We start from the raw sequence: 25,708 nt of genomic DNA on the forward strand, positions 1-25,708 counted from the left end.
AGGAGGAGGAGGAGGAGGGGGAAACACACTCTGCAAAACAGGATTTTCAATCACAGCCTGTCATTCGCCGTGGCATCTCAATTGTTCACCATCTCACATGAGACAGAGAAAGAGAGGTGAGGAAGGATTAGAGGTGTGCGAGATAAATGATAAGTGGGAAAAAAAGGGAAAATTAAAGAAAATGAGAGCCGTAACCTAGTAGTACTGGAGTGATCAGATAAGATGCCAAAAATAAAGAGAGACGAGAGAAAAGGTGCCATATAGCAGCATGCTGCATATCTGTGTGCATACACAACGTATGTGTGTCTATGACAGATGGAGGCAATAGGGTGACGATGAGGTGAGAAACATGGTGGGACTTGGGGACCGAAACTTGAAAGAGAAAGTGAAAAGCATGAGAGGATGTGATCAAGGCAGAGAAATCTGCAGCGGGAATAGAGGCATGGAAGCCGGATTGGGTTTATGTGTGACAGTAAAACCTGTTTAAATCTGTCCGATTTACCGTTCCCTGTGTTTTGTCTTTATTTTGCTCCTCTGTCTCCGTCCGCCACCACGAGTGTGAAATGTCACTGGACAGCTTACATGTGCTGGCTGCAGAGTGAGAGAAATGTCAAGCATGGTGAACTGCTGACGTACTTCACGTGTGCCACTGTGTGTATGTGGTGTGTGTTTATGTGCTATATTAAGCACACAGTGTGCATCAGGACATACATCTGTGGTGTTCTGCAGAAAACACTAAGGGCATTTCCATGTATCACTGGCTAAGTGGGTAATATTGTATTGTTTGTGTTCAGAGTCAGGTCAGATTCGGCACGGAGTGTGTGAATATGCGCAATGAAGGACTTGGGTTTATTACGGTGAGGTCAGGTTAAGCCTTTTAGTATGTACGATAGGACTAAAATACCCAATGATTTCACTTAGAAAAAGTCACAATTAACAAATACGATAACATATCTGGGACAAACTCTTATACAAACGCACAGCAAATCACAAGTATATAAGCTTAGGGTGTCCCAGTCCGAGTGTGTTTTATAACGCGCCCTGAGGCGGCACACTTCACCCAGGCCATCTCCATCAATAACAAGCTGAATCACATGTTAAAAATGTCAAGGTCCTGACCCTGACATATGAAGTCACGACTTCTCCTTATAGACGCTCTGCGTGGTCTGGAAGGCGCGTATGACGTGGCATTGTTTCAAACAAAGCAAAAGAAACGCAGCACTAGCAAACTTTGAGGTCGTGGAAATAGAATTGTCGTGGAGAACTGAAGCAGCTAAGCCATCCTCTAATGGTTTTACCCCATTAAATGACTACTGTATTGTGCAAATTAACTTTGCAAAATCATGTTAAACAGCAACAATGTGGACAATAAGCATTCAGATTAATGCTCCTTAATACAGAAATATGATGCAAGTCAGTAGTTTGCATTTTCACATCGGAGATGCCGGCGGTTGCATTATGTTCCCTGGTTTCAATTCAATATTTTTATTTTATGATTTCCTGATATTGCTTTGCACCTCAATCCATTAATTCAGCTGTTGTTGTAGTTTTATTGTAGTCTGTCGTTTGAAGAGGCTGAAGAGGGAAATTATTTCTACTACAATCTTGTAATTTTACATGTATATATGTTTATTGTCCCATTTCATGAATGAAGAAATCAGATGACAGATAGATTTTATCAGTCATTATTATTCATCATCATGGCCACAATATCAAACAGAGCAATAAAGCTGCCACACAATTGCTGTTCAATGAATTAACACAACGTCTGTATTAGGTTTACAGAATTTTGGTTATAACTCATGCATCTGTTATTTTAGGCCCCGTAAGTTATGTCTTATCCTTATTCCAATTCTTCATTTCATGCTCCATGACAAAGATGCCGTCCTGTTTCCTACTTATTTTCCTTTCTTCCGTCACAAGAGACCACCATAAAACATTAACTAGCGCTCAGTGAAGTTGGATGGGATACCTTTGTGAGTAATAAAAATCAGCAGCAGCCATAGAATTGAACAGAAAACGCTTAAATCTATGCATGCAATGTTCATTCCCTGCACCAGTAACTAAATAGCTTTCAGAGGCATCTGAGTGCAACACAGGCATAATTAATGTTATTAATTAGATCAGTGCTTTTCTGGCTGTGAGAAGCCAAAAGACTGTTGTGAAGGTCACTGAAAGCCTTAAATAAACAAGAGATGAGACATTTAAGTAAAGAGCCGTAAATCTCAGCTTTCAAATCCAACGTGGGGGGGCAGTAATAATGTAACGGGGTAGCTTAAAGGCTCTGCTCCCCCACACAGAGGGTTTCACCGACTGGCTGGCTTGACCTCCGATGAGAAGTAAATTGGATGAAGCTATGCGGGAAATTACACGGTCTAACCTAACTTAAATTTTCCCTAACTACACCAACAATCAAAAAAGGTAGCGCAAAAATGCGTCTGAGAGGTTTGATTATTGCCAATTTAAACAGAGCTCACACTCAAGTACAACCGTAGCTTTAACCTGACAGGATGACGGATTACACAACACTTTTCAATGCAGGATGCGTCATCGCAGGAAAATCAGAGGTGCTTCATTATGTATATGGATGATGGGACAAACTCACTAAGATGTTGTAAATATCACAGGCATTATAAATCGTAACAATGTTTCTCTTCTACTTAACAGGAAACAAACTAATGTTGCCTTCAGCTCATATGTGTAAAAGGAAATGAGAAGTTTGTAAAGTAAGAGTTTAACGATGCCCTACCGCTGATAAATGTAGCAAACAGTCAAAATAATGATGCTGTTTTTTATTTCTAAAATGATAAACGCATGACACAGATATTCATGTTGTGTTGCATCGACGGTGATCATGCAAAAAATATATGTTTCTTTGCTTTCTTCGCTTAGCATCTGCTGACACTAAGCTATATGTTGATGGCCCTACTTGCCATCAAGAGACCAACAAAAAAACTAAAACTTTTATGGTGGCTCCATTAAAAAAATCAGTTGGAATTAACATGTCAGATAGACAAATACATGTAATCTATGTGAACCAATAATTTATCAAACCAATAAATATTGAATGGCTGACAGTGCCCAAAAATGTCAAGTATGTTCAACATTTGAAGAGAGAGCACCAAAAAATGTAAAACGATATTCCAATTTGCCTCAAAAGACTGAATCTAAATACAATTTGCACCATTATTAATTTTATCATCTGCACATTTCCTACCGCGACTTATCAAAATGCCCTCTGTGATACTTTGTCACGGCTTACTGGAGGACATTTAATGGAAAAGAGTGACCATTACAGGAAATGGTTACACATGTTCACGACCTGCAGTGAAAACGGCTTACTTTCTTTTTTTATTGTTCGTCAATTTGGATCAACGGCTGAACATTTGGAATACTCCAAGTGGTATTTTCATCCAGCGCTACATCTGCAAGAGCGGAATGAGCTGCCAAATTGACCCATTAACTCTTGAATTTAAAACCCCAATGAAACAATGTGACATATTTCCCCTGAAAATGTGAATCACGAATGGGACTGAAGTGCTCCTCAAAGGCTCTCGGTGTTTCACGGGGAGGGAAAACTTGGCCTCCACAATAACGAGGAAGCCATTCATAAAAGTGAGAGCGCACCATTTTGGAAGTCTGTATTATTTTTAGTGCGGTGGCCTACATTTCACACTACCTAAAGGATGACAGCGCATGGACAGAGGGGATGTGTAATTATGCGGAGACAGACCCTTGCGTCTTCTCACACACACTTGCTCTCTCTCCTTCCCCGTATCTGGCTCCTTCACCGCTCCCTGTGAGGGGGGACAGGGAGAGAATCCAGCTGCCAGAGTATGACAGAATCCACAAATCACTGCCTTGGGGGAGCTGGGGGCGCCCAGAGTGGGGAGGGGGTGGGGAGGAGGAGGAGGATGTGGGGTGAGAACATGGACGGTTTAGTAAATAATACGAGAGAGTCTTTCTCAAAATGGTGAAAAATGTATAATAATTGTATGCATTTGTAAGCGGTTGTGAGATAAGTAGTGGGAGTGATTGCCGGCTTTTCAGGAGTGAAAGAGAAAATGACAGCTCTGAAAACATGGGAGGAACATTAAAACAGAGGGCAGATTGCTTCTGTGAGACAAGACAGCAGCTGGATGCAGTGATGTAGTTTTGTGCTCCTTTGTCACCCTCGTGTCATCCGTTTGTCTATGAAGCCATCTGCTCCCTCCATTTCTCCTCATGCAGGAGCTTTATTTTAGCTTTATTTTTCTATCTCCACGTCTACGATGTCACCTCCATCCCATGATGCATCCATCCTATTCCTCTCCCTTTTCTTGCCACAAGTCTTCTCCGCTTCTACCTTTCCTCCTTTTGTTCCCACTCCGACTGCAGGGTGCATGGCAGCCAATTAGCAGTCTGTGCAGGACATGCTAACGCTGCCTCGCCAACCCCCAACACCACAACTCAACTCCCTCCCAGGTGGCCTTTGCAGCACTGATCTCCTGTGCCATGTTTATTGGCTATTGTTCAGAGCAACCCAAGATGGAGACACAACATTGGAGGTTGGGGCAGTGCTGTGGTTGTGGCAATGGTGGTGACAGTGGGGGGTCTGTCAGCATGGAGGGTGATCTGAAGGTCAAACATGAACACGTGCACAAACACGCCAACACGCATGTACAGTCTGAGAGTGTGTCTGCGGAGTATCAATCACCGTTAGGCATGGTGGGTGGGCACACGAGCAAGAGATTCACGCTTTAGGGAACGCAGAGAGGAGCTGGCTCCTGATTCAACAAGACAAAGGAGCGGAGGGAGGGAGTGGCTGAGTGCACCAGAGGACCATATGTGTGTGAATGCACACATTGTGTGGAAGTTTTGTGTGTGTGTGTGTGTGTGTGTGTGTGTGTGTGTGTGTGTGTGTGTTTTTCCCCCCCACGTGACCAGGTGGCCTGCCTGTTTGTGCATGGTGCCTGTGAAGTGGCAGAGGCAAACATCCCGTTGCATGAGACGGAGCTCTGTCGAGCTCAAAGCATTTCTCCCCAACAAACAGTGGCTGTTTGCATCGCGTTGCTTTCTGCTGTGAGATATCGCTGTCAAAACTGCCGGTTCTATATTTTGGCCTTTCCACGTTTCTTTTCCACCTATTCAGTCACAGACAGACATTTCTGAGTTTGCTCTTCAACAGGGTAAATATTGCAGAAAACAACACACAGCATATCTGAGTGATTTCTCTGTTACAAATTCAATTCAAAGTCTCATATTTTCAGAAAATGGTAAACACTGCGGATTCAATTTTGGAGAAATTATTACAAACTGACACAAGCAATAAAACAGATTGCTTCCAGGTACTGGTACAGGTATTAAAAACGTCATCTCACATTACGCTCAACAAATATGCAACTGAAATACAGCAAGTGAAAAAGTACACGGAGCACGTGTGATCTTGTTAAACTGATCCATGTTACTTAACTGGATTATTGAAATTACAAAATAAATTATGTTTGTCCTTGCTGACAGCTTCTAGTAATGTTTTTACATTGTGGAAAATATTGTTACCTATTTCTAGAAGTGGTTTGCTTTGCTTAACACTATACAAGTGGACACAGTAAACCTGACTCAATACATACTGTGTGTAGTAAGAATCCACCTTCCTGCGCCACTAAAACCAGATTATGTCTTTCTCGCAGTGACAAAACAAGCAGGATCTTCAGGAAGTGGCTGTTCTCAACATAGAAAGTGTAAGTATCAAGAGAATGTGAACGTCGTCAGCCCGTTGAATACATTTAATGACACTACAAGGTAAATCATACATTGACATTTAGTAACTATGATTGCAGCAGTGTGGGAAGAAAATATACAAAGTGAGAAGAGGGTTGAAGTCCGTGACAATGGTATTGATTGGAGTTTAAAGCAGTGAGCAAATACAATTTTTTCTGTCACTAATTTGCACTAAACACTTCTGGTGTGTCAATTTGGCCCAACAACAACTGTTTATAACATTTTCTTTTTTCTAACATTTATTCAACTTACCGCAACTGTTAGATACTGCGAATTAAAGTGATCAGTCACTCAAACCACCAGTTCATCCACTCAAACCATCCACATTCATTTGCCTTCTCCTAATATGTCACCATCCGATAAAACGAATAAAAGATCTTTAAAATGCGTTTTTCTGTTTGAGGTGTATTGATCTGTATTGTAATTCACCCAGAGAAGCACATATTTGAGAACCCTTTAGCTTCCGTAGTAAGACGGCTGTTCCAGCTGTTTCACTAATCCTTCAATCACAATCAGTGTTTCGGTCACAATTTGAACAGGTGTACGTTTAACTTGTTTTCTGCAAAGCCACTTCACTTTACGTTGGTGAAACATGAAGAACAGATGCAGGATAAATGCCGTGTGCTTCGGTCTCTCTGATCGCTGCCTCTGGAGGATTTTATAGGCGAGTCCTGTGATAAGTGCACATGACGCGACGAAAGCCACCCGCCTTTATATTTGTCCAACTGTCAGTGACATGGGTGTAATTTCAAAAAGGCGAAAATACTTTTTTTTTCTCTCCACTATAGGCATTCAGTTAATATTCTTGATTGGTCGCCCCTTGCCAAGTGTTATAATGGGAGCCGTTTAGTGAAGGACAACGCCGGCTGCTGAGTTTTTATGGTGCCGCGTGAGCTGAGTGATTCCAGTACGACGGCCGCTGCCTGGAGAATATGGATGAGATCATTCCCACATACGCATACAAACTCAGCCACATGAACAAAGGGGCTCAGACACACCTCAAACAGGGAAAAAAAAAAAAAACATGCACACGCACGCACGCTCGCTCGCATGCACACGCACACGCACACACACGGAAATTAACATGATGAATTAGGTGCCAATGTAGTTAGAGCGAGTGGCAAGGCATATCGCCTCTACAATCACATTATAAGCCTGCTACGATTAATCAGGAAGCACTGGCGCCAAATAGAGCTGAGGTGAGGCTCAGGGAACTACAAAACTTAAACTACTAACTTAAGCACTTAACTAGTTGTCAAAATGAATGCAAAACTGTCAGAAATTTCCAGATTTCTCTGTTTGTGCTATTTTTTTAAACAACTATTTCACTTTAAATAAAAAGGACGACAGTATTTTTTTAATGTTTTTTGAACAGAAACACTCTGGTTGTTAGTCCTCCATGAATCAGTGGAAGTGTATTTTATTCCTTCCATCAGGATGACTGCGGAAGTGGTTCATGGACTTGTGTGGTTTTTTTTGTTTTTTGAGGGGCATCCATGAGTGTGGTTGTACATCTTTGTCTGAATAAACCTATTTGATGGCTGTCCAGTAAATAAAGTAGTGGGGGCTAACAACTAGAGGATCATCAGATCTTTGCGCTTGCGCGCGCGCGCGCACACACACACACACACACACACACACACACACACACACACACACACACACACACACACACACACACACACACACACACACACACACACACACACACACACACACACACACACACACACACACACACACACACACACACACACACACACACACACACACACACACACACACACACACACACACACACGTACGTATCACTGTCATCAACCATTATACATCAAATTAGATCAAAGAGGAGATCGTGCTCATTTCTGTCAGCCGACCTATTAAAGTGACACTCAGAGAACTGAGCTCTTATGTAATGATGGTCTTGTAGCATGTAAATCAGCCATACAGACCCCCCTCCACACACGCACGCACACGCAAACACACACACACACACACACACACACGCAACCCACCCCTATCTTGTCCCATATTCACATCACACTCAAGCTCATAACCAATGACTGAATTCAGCTACTGTATGATTTGTCTTATTCCTTCTTAAAATTAAACAGATAAATTATTAAGATATATAGCTTTCTGTCCTGCTCTCTTCTCCACCTGCAGCACCGCCCCTCAAGTTATCTCTCCGTCTCTTTTCTCCTTGATATCTTTTCTTTGCGGTCTTTCATCCCCTTATTGCGCTCCTACAGCCGCATCAAAGGTTCGTTCAGTAATATTTCATAAAGAAACCAATATGCATAGGCCAGGTCCTTTCTTTCCATCTGGATGCATACATAAATAATTAAGCCTGTGCTTGATGCTCCTCTTTCACACGACCTGACAATAACTACAAGGTGAGAGTGTGTGTCCACATGTGTGGGCGTTCGCATTGACCTTGAGCATGTTTGTGTGCGTGTGTGCGTGTGTGTGTGTGGGGGGGTGCTTCCTAATCCTCATCTACAAGTACAAGACAAGAAGTGCTCTGATCAGCCTCACAGTCATCAAACAGGCAGATTCGATGTTTTTCTGTCTTCACACAAACACATATTTCCACTGGCATTAGTATTGAGTCATGTTACTTTTTAAATCGCATTCAAAAACCAGAAAAAAAAAAATCAACCAATAAAGTCAGATTACATCACTACTATATGCTATTACATGACTCTAGCCACTAATGGTGCTCCAGTTAGTCTTGCTTGCTAAAGAATTTTTTTTTATTATTTATTGCATGCCTATGCTGAAACAAATAATACTTTTTGAAGTTTTCAGATGTCATTTTGATCGGTCAGATGAAAATTAGTCTCCACTGTGACAGATATGTGAAAGAAATTAGATTTAATGGACAATATGGATGAATTAATCATTTCCCTTGCCTCTTTTATCGCTACAACATTAGCCCCTAGCTGCAGCTTAAATGAGTCTCACACCAGCTCCGACACTGCTCGTGATTTATAGTCCTGAGCAAGAGATCTCCGAACAATAAAACAAAAAGCAATCTGATGTGGTCCCTTTTAAGCAACCATGACAATTAACTTGGGGCTGAGATGCATCAAAGTGTCACTCGTGTTTCGGGGAAATGAGATCTGAGACACTATGAGCACCAAGTGAAACACGAGTGTCACATTGCAGGTTACTCAAATTATAAAAAAGTTACTCCTGAAGATGTTCCAGGGATCTCCAGAGAGCGACATGATAGATACAGAGCAGAAATTTCAATTAGTTCTAATTGTTCTCCAAATTTGGATTACGTCAAGTTAATTTTGATCGATAAGAAAAAAGTAAACGGAAATGGAAGTGTTTAGCCCAATTGGCTACGGGAGGTTCATCTCAGGTAAACAAAAGTAAAATATAAAAATTGGAATTCGAGAGGGTAAAATAAGAAAATGACTGTACATTGTCGCAACTGATTTGTTAACTACAGTATCGGTGCACGATTGTTCTGAAAAAATATGATCTGGTAGCTCAAGAAGATTGAGGTGCCACAATTAAAAAAAAAAAAAAATTCTTATAAAACCATATGATACCACTTGTTTTTTAAATGTTTTCTTGTTGTTGTTTTTTTATATCTATACACCTGTACCTTGATTGATTCCAACATTTTTCAACTTCTCTATCTGCTTTCTTTGTTCTATTACAAATTAAAATGGGTTGACTAAATTAACAAAACATTTAATTTTGTTAGTATTACAATTTAAAAAAAAATGCTATTGAAATGAATTTCTGAAACAAATATTTTCCAAACAGGCGTGAGTGCAATAAATAGTATGGTCTTCATGAAGTGAGTCCTCACCTGAATTTCTGTGATTTGTGAGCGCGACGTGAAGCCTCAGGTGCTGTTTGGTCTCCGTGATGAAAGGGCACGCTCAGCTGTCAGACTCACTCACTAATTCACACTTTCTTTGACTTTAGGAGGAGACGTGCACCTTTAGTGTGGTGACATGGACACATCTGGACTTACAGTGGTTCGTCGTGCAGGAGAAATGATCGGTCGGCTCAAGTTGTAGGCGGGATTAACACCGATGATCAGCTCTGAGCCCTTTGTTTGCAGTGGTGGACAGGTTGATGGGCCAGGTCAGGCGGGGGGGTCTCCATGGACGGTGACGTTCACAGATGACACTGTGATCTGTGGAAAGAGAACAGAGGAAGTTGAGAACAGTCTGAAGAAGTGGAGGTGTACACTGGAGGATAGACGAATGAAAGGCTGAAGGAGCAAAATAAGAAAATGTGACGAGGGGAAGAGCAGGATGACGGGGATGTAAAGAGTAGAGGTGATGAAGTCGGATTAGTGTAAATGCAAGGGGTCCAAGTCAGCTCAAAGTAAGGGTGAGTGCAAAAGAGTGCAGGCAGGATGGAGTGGGTGGAGAGGATTGTCAGGAGTCATTTGTGACAGTAGATACCCACAGCAGTGAAAACAAACCTTCAGAAATGTTACAAAGAAATGGTGCCAAATGAGAGGTGGCAGAGTTAAATACTGGATGATCCAGTGATGAACATTTCTGGCAGCTGCTTATGTTATAAATCCAACATATTATTTAGAATGTGCGTCAATACTGCTTGATAATTTCTATATATTATAGGACAATCCAGCAGTGTGTGACAGACTGTGAGGGTCAGAGAAAACATGGGCAAAAGCAGGGATCAGGGCATTTCTTTCTGTCTATTGTTATTCTCAAGAGTGCAGAGAAACACCAGAGAGAAGTTCATTACCCGCCTCCAGAGAAAAATTCCCTCAAAAAACACCTATAGCTCTGGCAGATTGTTTTCTCTTATATTATTCTCCATTCACTGGCTCTGTAATTTAATTTTCTTCAGTCAATTTTATTAAGACAATAGCACATCCTCTATCCTAAAAGGAAGGATTCAGCACATTGGAAGTAAATGCTTACACTAGTTCTTAATATAAAAACAACGAATACAGTTAGTTATAAACAGTATGTTTCATGGATTAGTACAGTCACCACAAAACAGGTTTGACGTTGTGATGAAGTTTTCATGTTTTCCCTTCACCTAAATGTGTCTGTAGGATTGACTTCAGTTTCTTGGACCTTTTGTGATTGATTAGATAGTTCTACAGATTACATTCTGGCATTCACCAATCAGTTAATATTTGCTCCTCGTGAACTCCTAATTTTGCTGTATAGAAAATGTATACATTTAAAGATAAATATAATAATTTCCAATTGAAGCTTTTTTAATGACAAGGAAATCCAACATGTGCAGATGCATGATGTAAAGTACAACAGGAGCCAGTGCAAAAAATATAGCTGTCATACAAGACAGAAATACCTAACGAATGCACTAAATGTTTGAAAATTGTATGGAATATACATCATAACCAATGTGTCTGATATACAGGAATAGACCCTTTAAGGGCTCTGAGCATGGTGGCATTTATTGACGGCGTGTCATTAACGAGTGCGAACACTACAGGAGTACTCTGAACTTTCCCTGCACATCATCCATCTCTGTCACTTTTTTTTTTTTCCCATTTGAAACTAAAAGCCAGCATTTCAATTTGAAAGCCCTCCAGTGTTTTATACACGGTACAGCCATATGTTGACCTAGTCTTGTTTTCATGAAAGATTCATCCAGGCAAATTAGCCTAATGTATGAGACCCAAATTCACTCCAGTTACATAACTACAGTTCTTATAACCCCACCAAATTTCTGCAGTTGATGGAGGCAGATGAAGGTGATTATGTAACACTCTTAGATTCACACACTTAGAAATTGTACATGTCCTGATGTTTCGAATGCACACACACACACAGACACACACAAAAAGTTAAGACTGTTCACAAACACAGACATGTGGGAAGACATTAAAACAAAAGTGTGTGCTCGAAAAACATCCGTAAACAACTGTAAGATCGCAAGAGAGTTCCAGATGACTGTGCAGCACAATTAGCTCTTCATTCTCTTCTGAATAATTGAATCCTCAGAAGTTAAGAAGCACTGGCCAGGGGTTTGCTTTGTTGTTTCTAGAAAAACAATTAGACAGGGAGGGGGAGGGGGAGGGAGAGGGAGAGGGAGAGGGAGAGGGAGAGGGAGAGGGAGAGAGAGAGAGAGAGAGAGAGAGAGAGAGAGAGTTATGGTGGCTGTGGTGTGTGTGTGTGTGTGTGTGTGTGTGTGTGTGTGTGTGTGTGTGTGTGTGTGTGTGTGTGTGTGTGTGTGTGTGTGTGTGTGTGTGTGTGTGTGTGTGTGTGTGTGTGTGTGTGTGTGTGTGTGTGTGTGTGTGTGTGTGTGTGTGTGTTGTGGGGTTATGCCTGTCAGAGTTAAAACACTTCTTTGTAGATAATGAAAAAGAAATATTAGAATAAAGACATTCACTCAAAGTGGTTGCTTTGTTCTTATATAACATATGTAACCAACAAACGTGCCTGCGCGCACACACACACACACACACACACACACACACACACACACACACACACACACACACACACACACAAACACAAACACACACAAACACACAGACAGACACACACACACACACGCACACACACCAAGCGCTCACTATCAAACATTAGACAAAAATACCATGTGTTTGCATGAACAACAAACATTGTGACAGAAAATAATTGCATTTAGTATTCATCTGTTTTACCCTTTGCATTGCTGCACAGTTGTTGGTGTTTTGCTCAACAGAACAGGCAGCCAGACTGAATCTGTAAAATTAACATAAAAGAAGCTCTTACGCACCATACATTGAAGTAGGGAAGACATCATGGAAGTGGAATGAAACCAAAATAGCACACAAGAAATAAACTGTATCTCAGTATGTAGGTTGGATGGATGGATGGAAGTCTTGTAGTATGCTCATGGCGCTGTCTATGGTTCTGAAGAGAAAAGCTTACACCAGCTTTTTACTCCCCCTATTTTTTATTAATGTGTGTTAATTGATGACTCAAAATTGCTTATTGGAGGGACTGGCGATCTGTCCAGGATGTGCCCTGAATTGCTCATCTGAAAACAGATCCTGCACCTCGTGACCCAATGTTAGATATCGCAGAATTGAAGAAGGATGGAAGCTGTATTAAACCTATACAGTAAGGATGAAGCCTCCTCTATTGACAAGTTATGAGATTGTGAATTTCGTGGATCAGTTACTTGTTAAAATGCAGAATATTCCCTGAGGAAAGGAGACATGCAGGAGTGATAATACCAGTCTAATATAAACAGGTCTGCTTCTTGTATAAATTGACAGCTGCTTGTCAGCTCAATTTCACTTCATTAGCTTAACCATGACCATTTAGTCTTTCAGCATTTTCGCTTTGTTTTATACTTATTGCTTCTCCTCACAGTTACGTCAAAGTTCCCTGCTCGTCCAAATAATAACACTGCCATCCTACTTGTCCATATTGTGGTTGTGTAGAGTGTTAGAGTCATTACCTACGACCTGCTGTACTTTTTGTTTTTCGATGACACCTCTTAGATCCACTTTCATTCCTTTTGCTACCTCTGTTTAATATTTATTTTATTTTAAATACTTTCCTAGCAGTGGCAGTGGTAGTGGGCAAGTGAGCAAGGAAGCACTGGCCATTTCCATTTAGTGTCACATTACCCATCCACTGTGTATGTGTATGTGTTTGTGTATAATGGACCAGCGTGTTATGTAATGCATTACTCTGCAAAGTTCAATGCATTGAGTGTGCAAGCTTATCGCACAAATGATGGTGTCATCCCAGGATAACTTTGTATTTATGCTGAGAGTACAGTGGGGCACAAACGGAAAAGGATGGCCGAGTGATAAACATCCGCTTTGAAATCAAGTCACTGAAATGGCTCCATCCAGAAAGCATGCAAATATGAGTCGGAACTGTTTAGAAGATTTACGTTTTAGCACTGAAGACAGTCAAGATTTCATAGAGAGATTTGAAGATTCACTGCTCATTTAATGTAGCAACTCACACAATATTCTTCCAAAATTATATTCTACAAATAAGAAATATGGCAGTGAGAGATATGCCGGGATTCCCATTATGACAAAGAGTGAAACCTATATACAGGCTTTTTATCTTTATCTGCATGAGAACAGAAAAGGTGCAGAATTGTCTGTTTTGTATCGCTCCTTCATTGTATGGCAACAGATAGAAAGCTGTACAACCTACAGAGTGAAAAGTGTGAGACCAGAGCGACAAAGGAAGGAGAATGAAGAGACCGGGAGGAGATAATTAAATGGGAATGGACATATAAGAAATTCATCAAGTAAGAGTGACTGAGAAAAGATGAAAACGATGCAAAGAGTGAGAAGAGAGAAAGGAAGAAGAACGGGCTCGGCAGCATCTGCTCATCCTCGCATGGATATGCTGTTTGCATGATTTAGGACAACATCACGTTACACTCTGCAACACCTCAAACAAATGTTCGCGTGCATTTTCTTTTTTTTCTTTTTTTTTAGAGCACAAGGAAATGGAGGGATATTAATGAAGCAGGCCCATATGTCACACTCACGCCAAACTGAAAGCTTTAGCATGCAAAGCGCATGCAGTTGGCCAACATGCTCTGGCAGAAGGTGCTCATTCTTCACATTTGGAAGAGAAAGGAGCTCATTTGTTTTCATATCTGCACACTACAGTATACACTACAGCATCATTGTGGATGATTATCTCAGTTGTAAGCATACAAGGTCAATGAAAACAATCACAAACCATTGTTTTAAGGCCTGTTTTGTAAGGCTCACAATTCATGTCCTTCATATGCAAGAATAGATTTTCTCCCGGTTGCCCACTTTCTTCAGTTCAAAAAAGGTAATTATGAGGCAAACTGGTGTCTCTAAATTGTCCTTAAGGATGGATCAGTATGACTATTTTAGGCACAAGTGCGGAGAAAAACAAAACAAAAAAAATACTTTTAGAATAGTTAATAGTAATGGTAATTAATTTCTAGAACAATGCAAAGTGAAATGACTAAAGAGAAATCTGTAAAAGTTTTCCCAACGTAACAACCCAGAAATGCATTAATTGTTTTCAGCAAATGTAAAGACCTTACGGTCCTTATACCCTGCAATAGTACTTAATGACAGTGGCTGTCGGGTTGGTGTAAATGCACTTTCCTGCAGAATAAATCTTGAGCCAAACAAATTCTTCTTCAATGTACACATGATGTCAACTTTGTTTCAGGTAAGTCTGCTTTTTAGGTACAAATCTAGATTTTCTACCCTTGGGAAGAAAAAGGTCAGCTGCAACCAATCAAAAACAATGAAGCTGTTAAAACATTTCCTTTGAACCAGCAAATCAAAATAAGTTCAACTCCTGGTTTTCAGCCCTTTCAGACAAAGCAGACTAAATGCCCTGAAAGAGCACATGATTTAGTAGCTTCTGCTCCAATAGGTTTATGTGCACAATGCCTAACATGCGGGCCACTTTCCCTCAACAGCTGGTGCATCACTGTGAAATGTATTCTCTCTTTTCTGATGTATTTTGAGGTAAATTAACACAATTAAATTAACATGAACACCAACAATAGGAACGTTGAAGTGACTCAAAACCTTCACAGTTTCTCCATCACCTACAGATTTGCGAAGATCTGTAGATCCGTATTAACAGGGGGAATTTATTTTGCAACTATTGAGTAGGGCAGCAGTTAAAGTACTATTCTGGAGAACATTTCATAATTGCACACATCAATCCAGATTACAATGAAATCATCCTTTAATCCATGTGTTATTCTACTTCAACCAATTTAAACCATCCACTGAGAATAACTGCAGAAATGCGTAAAATAGGCAAGTCTGACATATGATGCAGAATCTTTAAAAAACATTGTACAGATTTGAACTGTTAATATAAAAAACAACCAATAATTGCAGTTTGAAAAGGTCACTCTGTGACCAGTCACCACAGATACACATTGGTGATGGTTCCTCTTCTGTAAGGGGTTAATCTACACAGAAGGAAAATCAACTCAACAAACTCAAACAGTTTTTCAAAGTAGCTATAATTGAATCTGACAATTATGTAAATCCTGCAGAAATGTCTGAACTTAAAAGTCAACACACAAGATATTCTATGATTATTGTATCTAAACCACATGTTCATTTTGTCATTCCAAGTTATTCAAGTTCTTGTTCTTTGAATTCCATCATTTTGATTTTGATTTTTCAAATCTTGAAGAAGTTATTTATTTTCTTTGAACTCTACATGAGACGTAATGCAACCCCCTTTACACATTTCAAAAGGTGAAACAACAAGTTATATTTTGCAGTGTGCTCTATGCATTAAACAACACAGGCCTCTTTCTTCCTCTTTGGCACCCCCACCTCCTTGCATCCATCCTCCTTTCTTGCTCTCTCCATCTCCCTCTCCTCCTCTCACTGTGTGTGTGACAGTAGTCATGTCAGAGTAAGGCTGGCTGAAGCCCTTGCAGCAGTCAGCCTCTTTGATGTAGAGCCCTGCTGAATTAGGCCATCACCCAGCGGTGCTCTGCTGCCTGCCTGCCTGCCTGCCTGCACACTCACTAACACACTCGTTACACACACGCGTGCACACAAACACAAACAAGGTACGCCTGCGAGAGCACAAACTCAAACCCAAACAAATGCATGCTGGCAGGGGAAGCACGCTCATGCAAAATAAACTTCACATGCCGCCGCCGCCGCTCGCAGGAGTGGTGGACGCACGAACAATACTTTTAAATAACATGCACTGAAACACGTGCACAATTACCCCCACCCCACCACCCACCCCCACTGTGCGTCTCTCTCCACACTGTGAATTGCATTCATGTACTGTAAGCCCTCATTTTCTTCTCTGCTTCTCTTTAATAAACATAAATTTGAATTCTTATGAGCGATTCTCCTCTGAGGCCTCCATACTATGGTACATCAAAAACAGGCGCACGCTCATGAACACACATGCGGGGGGAAATGTAGGACATTCAGAGAGAATTTATTCAAGAATACACAGATGAAATTATTCCTTTTCGATCTCTTCCTCACACTTTTGTAAGGCAGCTTGAGTAGTTGCAAAGTGACTATATGACTGGAAGCTCCTGAATACGACATAGGAACAGGCTGGTGGCCTGGCAGTTCATTAAATCAACACGATGTCTTAAAATGGGAAGATATATATATATATATATATATAGAGAGAGAGAGTCTTTAAAACAAAAAGTGTATTTTGTTAAAAAAAAAAAAAAACAAGCAATCTTTAATCTCTTGCCTTTAAAGCTAGTTTATAGTTAGTATATTGAAAACACCAAAAAGTTTTTTTTTCAGTTTTCCCTTTCTTTCTGCTCATCATTTCTGTTTTCAAGGTTTTCGGAAAAAACTCATAACATACCAGTTGAGTGAGTATGATTAGAGTTACCAATTACCTATTTAAAGGTAATAGAATAACTTCCCTAGTTACTGGAGATTAAAAATATTATCTAATGTGATGCACAAGTTACTTTTTCTGTTTGAAAAAAACCTTTAATCAAGTTGAAATGAAAAGTGGACGGAACAGAGAAAAAGATGTCCACCTGAAAAACATTTAAATACATTCAAAATCTAAATGGAAGGCAATTACTTAAAGGACAATTTGATTGTGTTATTTCAAATTCAAAGCAGTGATGCTGGAATACTGAAAGTCGTGTCAATATCAGGATGACAAAGAACCCGAATGAAATCCAGACAATTGTATTTTGAAAATGTCCCTTTCAACACGTGATGTCGTGTTTTTAATTCTGTTGGATTCAATGTTTCTACCCTTGACTTTTGTTGTCTTAGCTCACATGATTACCTCTCTTAATCTAAAGAACATTCACTTTGATTAAAAAAGGATATAGACAAAAATTAGAGGTAAAAAAAACGAAACAAAAAACATCGAAACTAAGCCATTCCCTCCACGTCTTCACAGTTCAATATGCCTTATTTTCTCAACAGGACAATTTCAGCAGGTTATTTAAAATGCATTAAACAGAACAAGGACATAACTGGTGAGCACATGTCTGCATGCTCTGCTATAATCGCAAAACAAACTCTCTCGCTCTCACTCTCCCTCCATCCCTGCGCTCGGCCGGTAACAACCCCATGGTCTAACTGGAGACCAGCCAGGGATCTCTCCATCAATTAGCTGCTGATACCCCCCCCCCCCTTTCCCTGCCTTAAACTCTCTCAGTCTTTCTGTGCTTCTCTCCATTCCTCCCTCCATGCTCATCTCATTATTTTTTTTGTTGGCGCACCACCAGAACGCTTGCGAATATGGCATCTGAATGTAGGGCAATTTTCAGAGCTAAAGCTTCAAATCTCTAAAATTCCTGGAGATCAAGTTTGTGGGGTAATCAAGTCAGGTCTTATTTGCTTGATTGTATGTACTGTATGTATTTGGATGAACGAATAAAGTTCAAGCAGCTTTAAATTTCTACTCGGGATTGCTGGTCGATGAATGAGTAATTACAGCAGGTGGTATGACTGGATTGCACAATGTTATAACTCTCTTTTTTTTTTCTTTTTCAAACACACAGACACAAAGCTTGTAAAAAAAATAAAAATTGCACCCCACGCTGCACACAGTGTGTCATTACTGCATATCAATTACATGGAGAAGTGAATATCTATTTCTAATTCAATCAGTCAGCCCTGGTGTCACTTTCCTCGCTCTCTGGCTTTCTCCCTGCCTCGCCAACTCGCTCCGCCTTGTGCTTCACCCCCTTTGCTTGATTCTCACTGATGCGTTTCGGTTATCGTGGGTTTGGCAGACGCGGGTGTTTGTTTACGCACTCGAGCCCCCATGGGAGACCGTTTTAGCTAAGTTTTAAACTTCTGGAGAGACGACGCTTTAGAGGCGAGTGAAGTAATCCTTGCATGACTTTGTTTCTTTGGAGGGCTTAAAGTGCCTTAAGGTTAAAAAGGTTGTGTGAATATTTTCAAAGATTCTGTCATGATTCTTACTGTAGACGATAACAGGATCTTGGGGGGGCAGAGGATAATTTGATAAGAAATGAATACGATCTGACAGACTGCTGTTAATGCTGCTTCTGATATAGAGTCGGATCACAAAGTGCATCACGGTTTGTTGCCTAAGGAGCAACGAACGGCGCCGACACTGTCTTCATGTTATGTCTGATCACTGTGGGGTGCTGCAGACGACATTTTTACATTTAGTGTAATAAATGCAGCCCTCGATCAAAAACTATTGACATTGCAGTGAACATGATGTCCTTCAGCCAGAGTGATGATGCTCCTCACAGATCCATATTCCTAGTGTCAGAAAAAAAAAAAATCCTTCAACAAAAAAAAAAAAAAAAAAATACCAAAAATAAATTGCGTCAAGTGGGAGTTGTGGGGGTGGGATGGGTGTATTAGCTGAGGGGCTTATTTTATTGGTTTGTTGTACAGCAGCATGCTGTGATTGGGAATTACCCGTCAGTTGGCAGCCAGACTGCTGTGACTAAGCCAGTGATTCTGAAGCATGAATGAAAGTGTGACAAATGTTGTGCTTATCTCTATATCAGTTTGGTTTTTTTCATAGCGGTAAACAAATCTGTCGTTGTGTTTTCAAGGTGTGTGTGTGTGTGTGTGTGTGTGTGTGTGTGTGTGTGTGTGTGTGTGTGTGTGTGTGTGTGTGTGTGTGTGTGTGTGTGTGTGTGTGTGTGTAGTCAGTCTGCAGCCAGTGTTGATCTGTTCTACATGGACAAGCTTTATGAAAATATTTGTTATTGTAAGCAGAATAATTACTGAATGAGGGCCAATACCATTGTGCAAATAGTTACAGCTCATCACATATCCAAACTTGACAGAAAACTCACTTGTATTAATATGTCAGAGGTTTGCAAATTTGAGTGTTGTGTTGTGTGGCCACATTGCAGTCACAGACTGCGTTTACTTGTCCGATGTAATTTTTTGTCATGATTATGCAAATTTTATTTCTCTTACTGACCTTTCAGAAAACCATTTAATATGTTGTTTTTCTCTTTGTTTTTGCCTCCGTCTCGCACCCTTAGATCATAATCATTTGAACAATGCAGCTTTATCTCCCCTGGGTCCGGCCATGGCCTTGTCTCACCCTCATAACAACCTGGGAATTGGTTTCAACAAGTACACTTCGCTCAAGGCTGTGGGTGAGTACGACTGCAAAGACACAACTATGCTGACTACATGGACACACACTTGCTAATGTAGAATAACTATCTTGTGGGGTTTACCTAAGCTCGAGCCATGCGAGTCTCGCAGTTCCATGAACCATGAGGTTTGTTGATTTGGCCTTTTTTTCCTCGTCTTGTAAGGCCACTGTTTGGTTTAAGGCCAGACCATGACAAACTTGTCATCATTAAATGCTCTACTGCACCTGAGCTAGAGGGAAGCCTATAATAAGCACATAACAACTCTGCGCAATGAGAGGCATTTTTTCACAACAACAAGCTGTAAACAACTGGAAATACGGAACAGTTTGTTTTTAATGTCTTAAGCAGATTTTTTTTTTTGAGGCCAGTGAGTATTCATTGGGGCAGTCAACCAGCACCTTGGAGAGCTCCAAGGTGCACAGAGGGAGAGAATAAACCGATGAAACCTTTAATTTTAATAATGTTGAAGAAATACCCGGTGGTTGTTTCTTACCATTCAAGTGAAAGTTTTTTTTCTCTTTCTTCCAATCCAAGTTACTCCGTCAAGGTCTCTTAGATCAGAAACAACATATGTAATAACCAATAATGTGATAATTTTGGCCATTCTGAATCTAATAAAGCTAATAACATAACATATTGTAGTAAAATTGTTGAAGATGTTTTATAACCATGATTGGGAGAGAGACTTGGAGAGTATGTATCATCAATGAATGAATTGGAAGATTATACGATCCACTATACCAAATTTAAATAAGCTATTTGTACAAAACATGTGAAAAACAATTTCAAGAAAAGGAGGTTATTTATACATTACTACATTATTGGTTGCAGTTCTTACATTTTTGAAAAGTTTTTATTCACGCCTTTTCAATCATGTAATAATGTCATGTAATCATTATGACAGGTCGGTTGGCTGGTTATTACATAATGGGCAACTATTATGTTATTGGTTGTGAGAAGTATAACTGTGCTCAGACCTTAGGCTCCACAGACTTTTAAATAAACTTTTTCTGATGAAAAACCACTAATGTCATTTGAATAAATGACTTAAATTGATAATTTCTCAAAATATTTGACATGAGCCATTGTATGAAACCAGTTGCAGGCAATTAAAAACATTTTTTTTAAAAGGCACCAGAATAATACATACACATGTGGATACTATGTGAATAATAATATTGTAGTAGCAAGAAGTACTTAATCAGACATACCAGACGTGAGTAAGTGAGGCCAAATGTGTGGGAAAGCAGCTGAAGAGCAAGCTGAAGAGCAAGTCCCCATTTAAAATAATGCATTTTTAATTAGTTGACTCTCATCCAGACATGTCGATCCAAGATTCATGTCTGAGTGCTACGGCCGACTCCAGATTTTCATATTGTATTTCATCATGGCAGTCGTGATGTAAATATTATGACTAAGTTAGCCCACTCACTGGGAAAAAAAAAAAAAAAAAAGCCTGCCGCTGTCTTCTCAGCAATCTCACATTTCCAAACATGTTTGTTCCACCAGTGTCAATAAACTACATTATACTACATTTAGTGCTTTAACACAGGGGCGGAATAGATATGTATGAATGGAATAAACATCCTATTCAAATGAGTTAGAGCAGGGGTGGGCAATCATGGTCTTCGAGAGCCGCAACCCTGCATGTTTTCAATATGTCCTCACATCAACACAGCTGACAGCAATTATTGGCTTCTGCAGAGCCTCATCATGAGAACTCAGGTGTGTTTGAGCAGGAAAACGTTGAAAACATGCAGGACTGCAGCCCTCGAGGATGAGGATTGCCCACCCCTGAGTTAGAGACACAAGCTTTTCTCATCTGGACCTCATGGTGTCAAGCAGCACCAAGACAATTACATTTTATCCACTGTCCTAGTAAAATACTACAAAGTATTTTGAAAGCTCCGAGGAGTTGTGCAGCAATTCCATCAGAAAATGTTGAAAAGACCGGACAACTCGAGTAACCGCAACATTGAAAATATAAATTTAACTTGAGCCAAACTCTGAAGACACTGATGCACATTAAACTAAATACAAATACATGCAATGGTACAACCATTAATAACAGTTTCTTTTCCACTTTATTCCAAATTTGGAAACATCCCTGTGTGCGCTGAATGTGTTTGTGCATCAAAATTAAACATCTCAAATCATATTCTGATTTAAAACTAAGTTTGAGTTTTGTTCCATATATTATGAGGCATGTATGATATAGTAGTTGGTAGGTAAGCTCTACAGAACTCGTGTTACTTTTTTGGATGGGACATAAAAAGCTCTCTTCTCGGCCCACATTTTTGGTTCCTCCTGATAATATATTTATTTGTAAATATACTTTAAACACCATATCACATTATTTTCTGTGAGAACGGGCAGCCTTGAGTGACCAAAGTGCAACACGAGCTTTCAAAAGCTGGAGATGTGCTGGAGTGAACACTACCAATATTGCAGCCTTACAAACATTACACAACAGACTGTGTGCTGTTCATTATGGGTGACTTCCACTGCCATTATGCTGACAGTTATTGACAGCCTGCCCTCTTATTAAACAGACATTTTAACTCTGATGTGGGAGGAAAAAAGGAAGGATCCTGGCATCAAACCAGTGCTGATGATGACATAACGTGCGCGCGAATGTTATCTCAAATGTTCACAATAGAAAGACAAATCTATAAAGTGCGCACCCACACAAACACGGGCACAATGGGTGAGTGGTTGGTGAGTGACAGTCATGCGGCGAGCACCAGGGTGAACCTGCTAGTTCAAGCCGCAGGCCTGCCCTCTAAAAATACCCAAATGAACACGGTGTCTACACACAAATACACACAGCGTGCACTCCTTTGTGATGAAGGGGCACAGTTAAGGGTCAGCAGTGTAAACATGTGTATGCAAATCCGAACACACAAACCATCATCAGCTGATCACTGCAGACAGATAAGGACATGGTGACAAAGATGAGGAACGACAGCTTGACATGTACATGCACTGTTCAATGACACAATATGCAAAGCGAAAGAGTATCAGATACAGGAACTACAGAGCCTCAGCCATCTAAGATTTGAAGGACAGAGTAGTGATCTGTTGACCAGCCACTATTGTGACCGCGACAGGAATAATGCTTATTTAAAAAAAGAAAAATAATTAATTAGCATAAATCTAATGCTAACATGCAGATTTGAATTTAAAACAGGATTTTTCCCTTTCAAATGTCTGAATACTAAAAATAAAAAAGATACAAAATTAGTGATTAACAAGCAGAATAATATTTCATGTAATGTTGCAGGGATGCAGGAGTGTAATGTGTCAAAAACTTGCCAAAAACGTATGTGGATGAAGTAGTTGCAACGTCTGAATTCCTAACATGACTTTAAAAGGTGGGTCTTCGTCCATCAAGGGTGGCAGTCGTCTGTAGAAGTGAATACATAGAAATGAGAAACAATGAGAGGTTTGATAAACCTGAATAAAAACTACTTTTAAAATGTTGTGAACTCATGGTACGACGTAAGCCGTGGCTTATTTCCTGTTGCTATGAAGATAATTTTGTTGAGTGATGGATGGTAGTTTCAACCACAGTCTACAACCTTTTGAGAAAAACAAAAAACCCACTCACACACAATAATTGTGGAGTAAATGTAATAAAAAATACTGTATACAATTTTGAAATGAACACAACTAATCATCTCAATTGAGGAGGTTTTTATATAACTGAGAATAGAATAGATGATTTCATAATGGTGGAATAGCTCTCCCTTGTGTGGACCTTTCTGCATGGACTTTGTTTTCCTCCAACTAAAAGCATGCATTTAAGGCTAATTGGTGACTCTAAATTGTCTGTAGGTTTGAAAAAGTGTGCGAGGATAACCTGTCCCTCTGTATCTTCCCTGTGATGGACTCGTGTAAGGTGCACGCTGCCTTTGCCGTCGTTGGCTGGGATCGGCTCCAGCCGCCTGCGAACCTAAGTCGGACAAAGCGGTATAAAAGAGGGATCGATGAGAAAGACTAGAATAGGTATGCAGTTAAGACAGTAAGCAGGGGGAAAACAAAGGGCAGCAATTTGTGGCGTGTGTTGGAAGTGAGTGAGTAGAGGAGTGAAGAGACGAGCTCATCTCATTATTCTGCTCAGCGACTGAGAAACAAAGGCCGATTGCAGCAGCAGCAGCAAACCCCCAACCACTCAACAATGAGCCCCAGCCACATTTCACTGAAAAATACTTCAAAGTAACAAATCCCTCACACATTGAGGTGCAATATGCTCATCTTTCTCTTTTTTTCCCCCACCCCTCTCTCGCAGTCTAGGTATTGAGCTCAGCCTCTGTTTGATGACACACAGGCTCCTCTTTGTGCCCGTCTATTTGGGATCTGCTCCCTTTTTGTCTCGCACACAGTACAGTTGTGGTGCGTCATGCTTGCTGCCATCAGTGACGCTGATCCACCTCCAACATGTCCCACATGCTCCTAATAAAGCGCCACACAGTAAACATACCAACCTATGACCTCTGTCATTGTTGCACGGTGCTCATCTGAAGGATGAATCCTGGGAAGGATAGTTTGCTGTGAAGGGTCGACATAGTGCGCCATATTTTCATTATTACATACATCGTGTAAGAACATTTAGAACAAATTTGTTTAGCTTCCTTCTCTAATTCGTTCCTCTCCACACTGTAGATTTGATGCAAAATTGAATGGGAGGAGACAGTTTGGGAAATGTGTTTGTTTTGTTTCCCCACTGTCTCATGAGATTCTCACATCTTTCAGTAAATACAGCTTAGCTCAGCTTTGGAGCTGTTGGTTGGTGGATTGTATTTCTTCTATAGCCAAGCAAAACTGTTTGCCCCCTGGTTTCACATTTTATTCTAAGCTCGAACGTGGCAGAGGTGTCAGTGATTATATTCGACTCTCAACCGGAAAATTATTAAGCCTAATTCAACGCTCCATTTTTACACCTATGTTGTTTCCCTTGAAGAAAACCATTAGACACTCAAACTAAGTCTCAGTTTCGCACATGCTTAACAGTTCTCTCGCTGAGCAGTAAACAAGCCACTGGGTACGGAGATCCTTCCCGTGCGCACAAAGTCATGGCTCGGACACACAACACTTTGGATGGGACGGGAGTTGAGCGAGAGCCAAGTGAAGCAGCAGGCCGCTGGAACAAGCTGCTTAAAAGTCTTTATTAATGCAATAATATTTAACAGCACTGCAATGTATAAGTGTGCCTAAAGTCTTCCATACAGACAAGGTGAACTTTACTGAAGGAAGCGGGTGGGGAGGGATAATGAAGGTGCACCACAGGTTACAGAGGTCTTGTGCCAGGTGTGACAGCAGGACTCTGGCCCAAACAGTACTGATTAATCTTATTAAAGCATTGCAGAGGCATTCAGGAAAAAAATATAAACATGGTGAGCAGTGTTAGGAAAACATATCATGAATGAATGTATAATTTTAAGCAGTAACTACGCATTATTATTCCAAAATTTATAAAGCAGCTGTGAACTTGTTACTCCTGTCGAGGATGAAGACAGCTGTGGAGAGATCTGTCTTGCTGTGCCTCTGTCTGAGTAAGCTGAGCAAGCTCTTTTTTTTTTTTTCCCTCAAAAGTACTTGTGATGTCTTTGCAAGTCGAAGTAGTACTTAGCTCACCTTATAAAGAGCTGCCTACTTCCATCTGCAGGGTTTATATCAGATTTTTGCTTTTTGTTGTTACGACTATCTCAAAAATATGTTTATTTTAAGATCGATGAATTAGTCTAATTCATAGATTCTCAAAGTATGGTATGGTACATAAGTTGCCTATAGTGGTATGTGGAGCCAAGCCTACTTTTTTTTCCCCAACACCATTATTACAGCTCGTCTCCATCAGGAC

At 40.4% G+C, this 25,708-nt stretch overlaps 1 protein-coding gene across 1 annotated transcript in view; it reads left to right on the forward strand.

Annotated features, from left to right (window-relative positions):
• Positions 1-25,708, forward strand: part of LOC308141705 (protein shisa-8) — a gene marked incomplete at both ends in the record, with an annotated part of 91,287 nt that overhangs the window by 60,628 nt on the left and 4,951 nt on the right. The window contains one exon of the mRNA XM_080511914.1: positions 19,729-19,845. Coding sequence (XP_080368040.1) covers positions 19,729-19,845 — 117 coding nt within the window. The remainder of the gene's footprint in view (positions 1-19,728; positions 19,846-25,708) is intronic.

The sequence above is a fragment of the Blennius ocellaris genome (assembly GCF_963422515.1).
Source record: "Blennius ocellaris genome assembly, chromosome: 16".
In the NCBI taxonomy this organism is placed as follows: Eukaryota; Metazoa; Chordata; class Actinopteri; order Blenniiformes; family Blenniidae; genus Blennius; species Blennius ocellaris.